Source organism: Parambassis ranga, chromosome 21 (assembly GCF_900634625.1).
Source record: "Parambassis ranga chromosome 21, fParRan2.1, whole genome shotgun sequence".
NCBI lineage: Eukaryota > Metazoa > Chordata > Actinopteri > Ambassidae > Parambassis > Parambassis ranga.
The window spans coordinates 14,554,094-14,567,543 of NC_041041.1; the positions used below are offsets into that span (position 1 = coordinate 14,554,094).

At 41.8% G+C, this 13,450-nt stretch overlaps 1 protein-coding gene across 1 annotated transcript; it reads right to left on the reverse strand.

Moving 5' to 3' along the window:
- Positions 1-4,978: 4,978 nt before the first annotated feature.
- On the reverse strand, positions 4,979-6,247 carry pou3f3a (POU class 3 homeobox 3a). The gene has a single exon (XM_028393816.1). The coding sequence runs from the start codon at positions 6,245-6,247 to the stop codon at positions 4,979-4,981; it is 1,269 nt and encodes a 422-aa protein (XP_028249617.1).
- Between the last annotated feature and the right edge of the window lie 7,203 nt (positions 6,248-13,450).

Here is a 13,450-nt window from a genome sequence, read left to right on the forward strand (position 1 = left end):
CCAGTCTGGCTCCGTTCACGCTGAGCTTCTCCTAAAATATTCCACTTTGAACATTTCACTGCCGTATCGATCGCCATCGTGCCTCCTGCTGAGGATGCTGACGCCAGAGGACCAGGTGGTCTCTGATTTAAAGGAGCAGTGCAGACAAATGATTTTTATTGTTGATCAATAAGTGGCCAACTTTAGTTCAGAGCTGTCACACATCTATAGAGCTATTTCAACTGCGATAGTAGCCTATATATATTAGATTAGATTATAGTTAGTAAATGTTACAACCTGAATAAATATATTTTCATCTTCCCCTGCCAACAAAAAGCTATGGATGATGGAAAAACAGAAATAATAAGTAGTATAGCGTATCAAATATATCAAAATACAATTATTTAACTTGAATATATATGTTCATAAATAAATTAACAACAAATTATCAACACTGAATAAATATAAAACTAATATTTTATTATAAATATATACATACAATTTAAAAAAAAGTTAATTATTAAAATAAACACTGATAAGATTAGTTTTTTGGGTGCTATGTTGCCACAAGTGCACTAATTATTTTGCCCTCGAGATGGCAGCATTGTACCAGCTGTTTTTATTGGGTGAAGCAATCTTGTGATGATGTTTAGGTACCGGTATTTACAGGTATACTTGGAGTTTTAAATAAATTGTATTTTTAAAGTTGCAGTACACAAAAACATCAATAATAACAAATATTACTCCATGCATTGTTTATTATTATACTAATGTAAAAATAATGTAATGTTGCAATAGCTTCTTTTGTGTTTTATTCAGTATATATACACACACAGACACAGCTCTGTTCACACACTTAGCATTCGGGCTGAGATTCTTTTCATGGGCATGCTTGTCTAAATTGGCATCGTGCCCATGTGTTGAACATGCCCATCAAACGAGTTCCACTCCAATGGTCTGGCACATGCATGCTCGTCACGTTCAGCAGCACCCACACACACACACACACACACATGCACAACAAGCATGCTAGTGAGAGAATTCATTTCCCAGTCTGCTATTCCACAGATGTTTGCTTTAATTTCTTCCTGATTGAGAGACTTTGGTACTCCATCAATCACCAAAAAAGGCAAACACAGACAAAGTGAAAAATGTTCACCATTAAATTAGAATATTCAAACGGAAGGACTCAAATGACAATGGTGACGAACCACTGGCGTGCACCTAAAATGTGCTTTTCGGTCCTCTTATTCACGCTCCCTTCTGCTTCTGCTGCATCTCCTGAGTTTTGACTCACACTGAGGCAGCCACGGTGTGTTAATCAGTGTTAGACTTTGGTGGTTAACCATTCTCTGCTTTGTGAAAATAATTAACACCAAACAGTGGGGAATGATAATGTGCAAGTGAAATAGTTGTAGATTAAAACTTTGCTGTTCTTAAACGATTGGTTTGAGTGAGAGCAGGAGAGTGTGTGTGTGTATTGTATGTAGCTGTGAAACTCAAACAAAAAGCATTTTAAGGAGGGATTATCATGCAGTAATTGCTTTATGTAAAGTACCTTTGGAACAAGGCTTTAAGAGCAATTATGAGCAATTATATTAGTAGTTATTATTGGAAGGAGGTAATAACATCCTTGGTGTGTAACTGCAAACAGCCTGTGGCTGTGAGATGAAGCTAAGTTTATGTAGGAATGTTTTTGATGTGCTTGAACATGAGATGTTTTTGTTGTTGGAGGAGTCTACTATAACATCATTAGTTTGTACCTTCAGATCCCAGCATTGATATTCAGCAAAGACACTGAATACTGTGTGATGACTAACCCTTTAAAGGGTTTCATCCCCCCCCTTTTTCAGCCTTATCTCCCATCTTTACATCATCAAGGTTTGAAGGGATCACACTGCAATCCAGGAAGCTTATATATCATACCTCAATTTTCAGTGCAGAACCTGGCTTGGAGCAGAGTGGGAATACATCTGGATAAGTGACATGCGTATGGAGGATGATGGTGAGTGCTTGTGATAGTACTGTGGCAGGTAGAAACCTAATGCACCTCTCTTTTTGTAATATGGATTCTGCAGACAGAGCTACTGCATTCAGCCTGGAGTCATCCATATGTTTTAATAGCAACTTTTTGAAAGTTTTAATAAAACTGATATAAAGTTTTGAAAAGTAGAAAGTTTGAAACAAACTATTGGGCTGTGGCAATATCACAGAAGTTAGCATGTTAACTGGCTCGACACGGACCATGTTTTTTAGTAATTTACACTGTGTACCACTAAATAGACCAGCGAGTTAGTGTCACATTTACTGTGCCCTCAGTTCAACATGAGAGGAAAAGAAAGTATGGACATTGGTATGGCAATCCCATGCACTTACTGGCTAAGAAAAGCCCTGCAAGTCAGTTCTCCCATCCATCCAATCTCCAGTGTCAGCTCTCTAGACCAGGGGTCTCAAACTTGCGACCAGTGGTCTCAAACTTGCAGCCCGCAGGCCATTTGCGGCCCGCGAACTGATATTTTGTGGCCCCCCACTTGACATCAAAGTTTAGTGTTGGTGCGGCCTGCACATTTTTCTCACACACACTTATTTGCTGAGGCTTACCCTGTGCGCTTTATATTGTTTTATCACTTTTAGGCTACCATAGCTCAGGCACATAGCAGCCTCTGGTGGTGTTTGTTGACAAGTTAACCAACTTGGTCACGTGGGTTGGAACGTGATTAACTAAGAGGTTCTGAGGTTCTGTGTTCTGAAGAACTGTTCATGTTTTGACCTGTTATTAATAAAGATTGAGAAGTATGGACCAGTTGTACTTTTTTGGAATATTTGAAACCCCTTTTTTTGTGGAATACTTGATGCGGCCCAGCCTCCTCCAGTGGCCCCCAAGGGTAGTTGAGTTTGAGACCCCTGCTCTAGACAATAAGACCATATACCACAGCTGCTTATGAACTGTAGCATCTTTGTTCTTGTTCTTGTTCTACAGCAGATTTCTGCTACACGGGTTAATCTTGCTTTGTCCCTACAGAAATGATGCTTTGTTTTGTAAGGCAAGCAGAAATACATTGTTACTTGTCATTGCTGGTGAAGTAGTGGAACAGCTTAACAAGTCATGTTCCTGTTCTGTATAATGCTGGATCATAACAAAGTGGTTTCAGTATTTCTACACATTAATGAGGTTTTTCCAACCTCTTCTTGACTTATTCGGGTTTCTTGTATGTGAATCCCCACCAGCATGTCCTCATCATTTCCTCTTGTGTCTCTTCGGAGGTTGAAAACTGACCTGGAGTGACAACAGCTGCATGGAAAGACCCATTCAAACCACTCATTCATACTGCTAGACGGCTATTTATAACCACAAGGCCAAAGTTTCCCCTTAAATCCTGGCAAGGCTCAGTGAGGACACACACACATACACACCCTGCAAACTACCTGTGTTTTGACAGTGCAGAAAGAAGTACATGCAATAGGGAGGAATAGAGAACAATTTGGTCATGATGCACAATGCGTGCATCAGTGAAACTTTTTTTTGTTTTTTTTTTGTAAGCCAGGGGGCCAGTGAGGAAGTAGCTCACACTTGAAGTAAGGCATTAACTTCCAGGTTTGTGTTTATTTTTTTAGTGCTGTGTCTGGTTTGAACAGCTACTGTAACAGCAGTGACCTTTGACCTCCCTCCCAGTTTCAGTGTAGCTCCTCCTCCTGTTTTTCCATGACATCAGCTCATACCTGTGTCTGTGTCATTACATGTCATGTTGGAGGCAGAAAGAAGATTTTCAGGCGCAGTTTCCATCACATACCTGCTGCCTATCTTCCAAACCTCTGTAGCAAAGGACCTTGTGTCACTCCATCTCACTGTCACCGTGGCAACCGTTGCTGGGGTGAACTGCCAGCTGTGGTAGCTGACCTTCGTTGGCTGCATTCCATCAAGCTGCAGTCTGCATGCCCCCCCCCCCCCCCCCCCCCCCCCCAAAGCCAGAGGATGTATAGTGCCAGTAAAACACACATGTATATAATAATATAAATAATAAAAATGACTTACAGAAATAATGAAGTCTGGATAAAATGATTTCTCTTCAGTTAATCAGTTGATCCATTTCCTACCAAACTGTTAAGAAATTGTGAAAATTCGACTTCTTCTAAATGTGATAATAAAATATTTTAAAGAATAAATTAAAATCTTCATGACGCCTTTACGCAACTTAAATTGTTAAATGATCATTCTATACATTATACATGCACCATATATTCTGGATATTTCACTTAAAGTGCTATTCAAAATGACACTGGAAAACAATAAATGAAAACCACCTCTTATTTTTTTATGTCAAATTTATTAAATAAGTCTATTCCATGAAAATAAACATAGTGGAAAAAAATAAATAGCCCAAATCATCACATAGGAATACACAGCAGACTTTTTACTTAAACTTAAAGGAATGCTTTCTGGGAAAAAGTACAATACTGTATAAATGGTTGAACATTTTAAACTGTGTCACAACATAAATTCACTGACACACAACACAAAGTTAGAAAGAAACACGTTTAAATTATTGCTCATCAGAAACAACTTCATGTTAAATAAAGCGCATGAAAACAACGATTTTCAATGAAAAAACGTTTAGTTTACAGATCGGTCTAGTATTTGTGGGACATCAAATTCTGCAGCATTACAAGGGAACTTTTATTTTTTACAGTACAAAGAAGTAGAGAGAACTTTTCTGCTCCAACTCATTGACTTTCATAACTCATAGGATGTTTCTTTTACTCTTTTTGAGAACAAACATAAATTGTTTCCTGTTCAGGTTTTAGTTAAGTTCCCTTATGTTGTCCCAGAGGCTCTCTCATAGTGCAGGAAAACACCCAGCAATGCATAAAGGGAGACATTTATGGATAAACAGTTATGGATAATGGTAAAGAAAAGTTAACAGATATTCTTGTCATTCTGGGAAACATTTCTCTAAAGAAAATCTATTCGCGTTGTTCAGGCTTCTGCTTTGGGTTGTTTTCACGTGTCGCTGTACATCCTCTTGCACTCTATGGAGGGAGACGGTGTGTCAGGTCCCATGCTGCCCACCTGTGAATATGCGTCCTCCGGGGTGCGCGGGAGTCCAGGCGGCGTCATGCGCTTCTCCTTCTGCCTGCGGTTGCAGAACCAGACCCTGACCACCTCCTTCTCCAGCTGCAGAGTGTCCGCCAAAGAGTTGATCTCCTGCGCGGAGGGTTTGGGACACTTGAGGAAGTGGCTCTCCAGCGCGCCCTTTACGCTCACCTCAATGGATGTGCGCTTTTTCCTTTTCCTGCCCTGAGTGGCGATCTTATCGATGCTGGTCGGGCTCCCTGTCGTGGAGTCGGCCTCTTCCAGCCATTTGTTCAGCAGAGGTTTCAGCTTGCACATGTTCTTAAAGCTCAGCTGAAGCGCCTCGAACCTGCAGATGGTGGTCTGCGAGAACACATTGCCGTACAAGGTGCCCAGAGCTAAACCCACGTCTGCTTGGGTGAAACCGAGCTTGATTCGCCGCTGTTTGAATTGTTTGGCGAAGTGCTCCAAGTCATCGGACGTTGGGGTGTCCTCGTCTGAGTGCGATTCGTGGCCCACCGCATGATGCTGGTGGTGGTGCGTGTGGTGATTATGGTGTTGGTGGTGGTGATGATGATGGTGGCTGCCGTGGTCGAGCTCTGGGGACTCCCCGCGCACCAGCCCCGAGTGCATGAGGCTTTGTCCGGTGTGAGAGCTCAACATCCCGTTGACTGTAAATCCGCCGGTCTGGGAGTAAATGAGGGGCTGTTGCTGCTGTTGCTGCCCCTCAGTGATGCTGATGTGCGCTGCGGAGGTACCTCCCCAACTCCCCGGGTGCGTCTGATGGGGTCCCAGATGTGGGGACCTGTGATGCAGGGCTGAACCAGAGTGGAGATCATCCCTGTTTCTCTTCACCTCCTGCGGCTGGGAGCTGGGGGGCCATTGAGAGCCACCCTCCGCCGCCGCAGCCGCAGCCGCAGCAGCTGCGGCCGCTGCGTGAGGCAGCGATGTCACCCACTGGTGGGCATGGCTCAGCATGTGTCCCCCGTTGCTCGCCACCATGGCTCCATGCATGAAGTCACTCTGCACCATCTTAACTGAAGGGTCCCCTCTGTATCCGCTAGACACCGTGGTCACAGCTGTGCTGCCCGGCTGCATGCCACCACCCCTCCGATCAGAGTGAAGGACCGGGCCGGATAGAATCCTGCTGCTGACGAGGTATGGACTCGAGGTGGCTGTTGCCATCCCCCAAAGCATAGGCTACAGTTTGAAAATAGTTTATCTCTTCTGGCGTCTGATTAAAGTCCCACTTTTTCCTAATCCATGAATAATTACAGTCTATATCTGTATGTGTTTTTGTTCAAAAGGTGCCAAATCACTCCACAGAAGTTTAGACGATAGTTTTAATTAATCAGCAGCTTAATTTGCGTGACAACAAACAAGCCTTGTTACGCATTCCCGTGCAACAAAACCATAGTTTCAGAACTTTTTTCTCTGTCCCAGGAGCTCCGCCGTGCGTAATCCACAGACACAGGAAAACACCTTCTTTTACCCGCGCCAAAGTAGAGAGCTGCTTTCTTACTTCTCTAACATCAACGCATTGAGATGAAATGATAAAACGTTTAAAGCCTCTGTGGTCCTATCAGCCGCTTCTTTCACTGCTTCAGCTCCATCCGGTGCGTCCTCCACAGAGCGAAGGAGACGAGCATGTGTTTACGTTGTGCCAAGGTTGCGTATTCCTTTTCCACCTTCATCCAATTACAGCAGAACGGCGCTGCAGAGCTCCCGCTGATTGGACGCACAGACACAGAGGAGTTGGTGTGAGCCTCGGGTGCACAGAGTTCTGTCTGTCGGGTAAAAAGCAACAATTTGAAAGAAATTATTACAAAAAATAGACACGAAAAGCCTGGTTGAGTCTTCAAACGTGCGTAAAGTCTGAAACTGAAATTAAAAGCTCTGACTGCCACTAAACATGAATTATAATAAAACGTTATTATTATTATTATTATTATTATAATTAAGAATACAGAGTAGTTGAGGTCTAAATTCAAGTGGACCCGGTGGGTTTGAACACCTCCTGCATTCTAATGCCTTCTCCTTTTCATATGGTAAAGGAAGAGCCACGGTGGCGTGACGCGCCGCACTGCTGAGCGCTGAAGCTGCACAAAACCAGCCAGCAGTTTGATTTCTGCCCGGTTCTTCTGAGACGTCTCCTTCCATGCCGAGCCAGTTCATGGATGGACTGTTAGATGATGCGGGGTTGGCTTCACGTTTTAGGCGCCGTAGAAGCCAAGGACTGGGACACAAAGAGTTTTGGTTTGGCCCGTTAAACCTGCTGCTAATGTATGATTTTATCTGATTTATCTTGGATTTTGTCCAAAAGGTAAATACACACACCTCCTTTCCTAAAAAGCAACATATACTGAGCCCCTTATCACAACATTTTAATTCAAATTCATCATAAAGTGCAACAATCTTGTATCAAATTTACCCAAATTCAGCCACTTTTAGGATACAACTGGTAAAAAGCAATAAGATTCTATTATGCTAAATGGTTTATCAGTGGAGGGTAACAGGTCAAATAATGAGTCTCAGTTGTTTGTTGTGGTGAAAAAATGCATTAATGTATTTTCAGGTCATAATAAACTAAACAACACGCACTCAAAGAACAAATTTTAACTCATGCATCAGACTCAACACCTACAAAAATCGACCTGCAGCCTCCATTCAAGAGCCCAGCGACCTTTTGTTGTGAGGCAGAGAGATCATAAAAAACACATGCGCTGCTATACCGACTCAGGATGGCAGCTGCATATTAAACAATCTGCACAAATTACTTTAAAGAAAGTGAATAATTCAGAAGCAGCAATCAGCAGCTGCCCACACAGGGCAGACCTAAAATAAACAAGACACCACTGTATAATAAACAAAGTATCAGAGGTTTTCTGCTGTAACTTGTTGCTTAATGTAATTCTGTACATTTCTGTAACTTTTTTTGGCTGCTTGAACAATTCAGACTGGATAGTTTTGACTATTACGGCTCATATGAACATGCAAAACTCTCTGTTTTCTCGGCTCAGTGTTTTTTTTTCCCCTCAAAATCCAAAATTTAAGTTGAATTCTAGTTAAATTTCCTCCATGACTGAATACTAAGAAAGAGTCCTGTAGTGTAATGCAGCTCAATGTTTTTTACTATTGTCATACAAAGAAAGTATTTTAAAACTAAAATTACTTAATTAAATGTGAACTATCTTTAAGTTTTTGAAAGTGACAGAAGTATTATATGTAGAGGATCCGTGTAACACTCACAACAATGATTCATACAGTATATTGTTGTGAGAAGTTTTAAACTGATCATTATGCAGTGATTATTTATTCCACAGGTGTTTAATGTTGAGGCACAAAAGCACGGCACTGTTTCACATGTTTCAAGCCCACCAGCATAATGTAGGGGAAAAAAAACAGGACTCAGGGAAAGACAGTAATGTTTTTCATGTGTTGTGCTGCCTGGTCACAGCACTGGGTCCTCTATTTGTTATTCATGAAGGAAGCTGGGTGAAGAGGCCTTCTTATGATGCACATTTTTTCTCTCTGTTCCCTCTCTCTCTCTCTCTTTCTCAGTGGAGCTGCTTGACAGCTAAGAAAATAATCAGTTTTAGTTGTAGTGAACATTGCAATTAATCTGGCATAATGAGCATGACACCGTCAGCTAATTGACATTATTGGTTCTTTAAGATCATCTTCAAATCCTTCATGCAGACTTCCGTCCTTCCCCCCTCTCTCTCTCTCTCTCTCTCTCTCTCTCTCTCTCGGTCCCCCAGCCCTCACCCTCTGTTGAGTCTTCAATATGCAGATCGGCCAATTCTGTCCCCGGGCTATTTTCTTTGGTAGACTTTTGAAAAATGCAAATGCTTCCAACAAAAAAAAGAAAAGAAAAGAAAAAAAAAACAGAAAGAAAAAGAAAAATCACGAAAGGGAAAAGGAAAGACCTTCATCTGGGATCCAGGAGTTTTCCATTCAAAGAAACAGATGATTTTTTCCTCTTGTTCATGTTGTTGTTTTGTTTGCTTTGTCAGCCAGTGGTCTTTCTAATTAAGACGAGAGAGACACAAACCAGGCACAGACGAAACGAAAAATTAATATGCAAGGTTGTCATTATTATTATTTATTCCTTTTTGTCCTGCAGAAATTCTGGCTACATATACTATGCATGGATTTTTCAGATCACTTTTCAGTGAGTCATCGCACATATGTGTTTATCGTAGAGGCTGTGAGACCTGACAAATTGTTGCTGTCCTCTGCTGTGAGCCGTATGAAAGGGGTGTTTACAGAACGGACTGAAAACAACCACCGAGAGAGCAGAACTTGTCTTCATCCCTTTCTATTCCACCTCTTCAGTGTCATCCTGCGGTTCTGATCATGAGTGTGTTTGACCTTCAACACAAAGATCCCTCCCAGCATGAGTCTCTACCCACAACCCCCTGCTGCGTGTTTAAATCAGAAGCAGAGGGAGCCACAGAAAGCGAGGTAACAGAGGGAGGATATGGAAGGGAATGATCAAAGTATGTTCATTTCTAAAGTCTTCGTTCACAAACATGACCAACCCTGAATTTTAAAGGCAGGTATCTCTTGAGGTTTGGTTGTACATCTTAATGCACTCTGATGAGATGTTACAAATTGGTCTTCAGGGAGGAACAGTTAGCCTGGACAGTCAGAAACACGGAGGGCAGTCATGTTTACCTCACAGGAACAATCGTCATATCATAACCCCCTGCTGCGACTTAAAAGATGACACCCAGTAGACACAAGCACTGGTTAAACACTGTCATGGGCCGGCCCATTATGGATGAATTTAGGGGAGTTAATGTGTGAAAATTACACTCATCAATCGCGACAGATAATTTGAAAGGGGCCAAGCAGAAGGCAGAGAGAGAGTACAGCAGGGAAATGGTACAAAGACACCCCTCCTTTTCTGTGTGTGTGTGTTTGCAGGTGTGTGCCAAGGCTGAAATTTGCCCCCTTCGCTAAGTGTCTCTTTGCATTAACATAATGGAGAGAGGTGTTCTTGGAATTGACGGCTTCTCGAAGTGTAGGATTAATGTTTAAACATGGGAGAAGAGAGAAAAACATCTGGGCCATCAGAGAGGATGAACAGAGGAAATGGAGAAAAAACGTGACTCCTAAAGTCTGTATGAAAAATGTTGCTGCTGGTTTATGGGAAAAGAAGCTTTTAAATGGTTTTAATTTCCTTTTTGCTCTACAGGCTCGTGAGATGAAATAAGAAAATATGGTGTTCTTAGTGTCTTCCTACCCTTTTTTTTTTTATCCATGTTCTGTCGTCCTCGCTGTCCCACGAATACAACTGCAAACCGTATGACAGAGAAATTTAGTCAGGAAATACCTGCAGCTCTGCAGCCTGTGGCTACGGACAACCGTAGCCCTGTACCCAGGCCCTGTTCAGGAGCCAAGTCAAACAGCCGGCGTCCCTGAAGGCCCGGCCTGGCGGAGTCTGCCTGGCCCTGAGCCTCTCATGAATGGATGGATTTCTCTCTGAAGCTCCCACAGAGGTCCACGTGGTTATAAAGGCTCTCTGTAGTTAAGATGATTTCTCAGGTGGGATTGAAAGGAAAGAAGGAAGTATCACATACTGAAATATTAAGTGACCTCTGATATAGCAGGATGGTTTGTAGGGTTTTGATGAATTTACGGTGGCATTCTTGTACCACACAGCCTTTTTTCCTGTATCACCAATTTCATTTTTTTTGCCTTTATCCTTTAGAATGTCTGCTGCAAAATATCACTCACTTATTACATTATTCTTTGAATGATCACAGTATCCTTTTATGCTTCCATCGCCCACGGAGCACAAAAAGCACTGCAGTGTTTATCTTTTTATAAACATGAGCTCAAACACTGTGATTATTCCACCAGGTGCAAAGTGTCTATATCTATTATTATTATATTTGAATTATCTGTATACAAAAACAATACTGTTGAACATGTTAGAATATTTTTTTCTGAGTATGTCAGTGGTGCTGTGCAGATCAACTGACACATCCATCAAAACACCTCACATCGGAATCTAATTAAATAAATACAACAGATCTGTTTAAACTCAGCAGGTTAATGATGTCGTGCAGCTTTGGAATTAACACCTATTCGCTGCGCAGTGAGGAGAGTTTTACATTATCACTCCAGAGTGCTCATCACGTTTTCTTCAGGGACACAGGTATTTTTAGTTCCTTGAAACTCTTTTACCTGGTGTTAAGTGACACATTGAGTTTTTTTTTACTTAAGCACAGACAAACCAATAAGGTAAACGTAGAGGGTTTGAACTTTGTTGGTGGAAGTGCAGCAAAGGAACTATTCACTTTGTTTATTTTGTTGTGTCCTCCATTCAAATAAATAATCTGCACCTGCTTTATTTACTTTTGCTTGTGTGTGAGCATACAGATCTCTTTTAAGTGCACGTCAGCATGTTGGACCATGCTGTAGACTCTTTCTGAGGCTTGTTGGATAACTAACATGTACTCCTGGGAGATATGCGGCTCTGTGGCCATGGACTGTTATGTTATTGATTTCCTTTCTGCTGACATCACATCTGGGATCTTATATAGTGACAGTGACCGGCCTTACAGAATGAGGGGTTATTTTCTGCCCCGTTGGAAATCTGCACCGCACTTCTACACCATGCAGTAAAAGCGAGCCCCCTCCACTAATGTTGACTTAATATCTTCCTGAGCTAAGGTGGGTGATAAAACAATCCTGAGATCTAACTCAGTAACATTTATCACAACATCTGAGCTCACACCAGTTTCACGTACTGCCATGTCTTCCCTGTTAGACTAACTAACTACAAACATGTGCAGATTATAAGGATTTCGAACACACACAGCCCTCTCACAGACGCTGGCACCTCTGGGGAAATGAATGTCAAACGAGGGGAGCAAAGCGACATGAACCTATGAGAGGGCTTCGCAATCTTTGACTTCCCATTCTTAGAGACATGTCCTGCCGACCAGGCAGCTCACCTTGTGCCATCAAACTGGCCCAAAGTGCTAACACCACGTGAGCAGGATCAGAGATGACCTTGGCATGCGCGAAATGAAAACACAGCCTACTTCAGCGCCTGTCTTTGATGTACATTATCAAAGACCTTTCTCCTCCTCTCCTCCCTGGACCAAAGGCTACTATTGTTTTTGTTGTTGTTATTGATATTGTTTTCCACCCTTATAACACAAAGCAGTCTGACCATGACTCTGATGCTAATGCGGAGGTGGAGAGGGTGTTTTAATGAGCTTCAGAGTAGATCAGAGGGGCTCGGGGGGGTTAGAGAGAGGGAATATAGGTAGCACTGAACTTCAAAACACAGCCAGCACTTCAGCTCCTGCTTTTCACCAGCCGTGACCTTTCAGCGCAGCTCAGAGAAGGAACATGGATATTATGACTGTGAAATAAACAAATACAGAAATAAAAGACTAAATGTAGGATGGAGGGGTGTTTTTTTATTGTGGCGGCCATTAATATGTGTAATTCAATAACTGTTCTGATGCCATAAAATACAGTGATGTCAATGAAAACACCAAAATGACTGAATTGACAATTAAGGATAAAGTAAATTAGAAGAAGCTAGTCATCTTGTTGGCGTACAGACTGTTGCACTATAAGGCAGTGGTTTGGAGTTAGTTGATGGTAACTGTGTGAGTTTAAAGTCATTTTAGCAAACTCAAATGATGCTGGTGCTTGCCAGAAAAAAACCTAATATGAGGCTGGCAGGTCAGTCCTTGAAAACAAAACAAACGAGCGTATTTCTCTGTGTTTATGGAGGTGAGGACTCGACTTGTGGGGGAGTGGTTCTTCCTAATGTCAAGAGTTAAGGGTTTACCAAACCCCCTACTCTGTTTTTTATGCTAACCAGTCGTTTTTTATGCCATATCCAGCTGCAATTAAAAATAAAGGTTAACCACGGCCGAATGAGTAAAAATTAAACAGCTAGCAGTGTTAGGGGACTCAAACCTCAGACCCCTGAGTGAAAACCCACCATGTTGGATACCATTTTTTACTTGGACTTTTATGACTTTATTAGTCATTAGTGTCAAATTGTCCTAAGTTTAGTCGAAAAAAAAATCATATTCCCTATATAGATATATTCTGAGCATGTCAAACATCTTGGGTCATTTGGTTGTGAACAGAGTCTGCATTGTTTTGACTTCTGAAATGACATAGGCAGTAAAATCAGATGTCCAGGGGTCACTCAATGCACACGTGGAGACGCATTTTAGTACCAGGAGCTAACTGATGTACTGACAATCCTTCACTTAGGACACATGTTAATGCCAGATATGTGTAAGTAGCTAATTTAATTGAAAATGTGTGTGGAAACAGACACCACAATTCCAAATATTTGATGAAAGAACACATTTCTCTGTCTTTCCTTGAGTCATAGAAAAGCAACAAAAA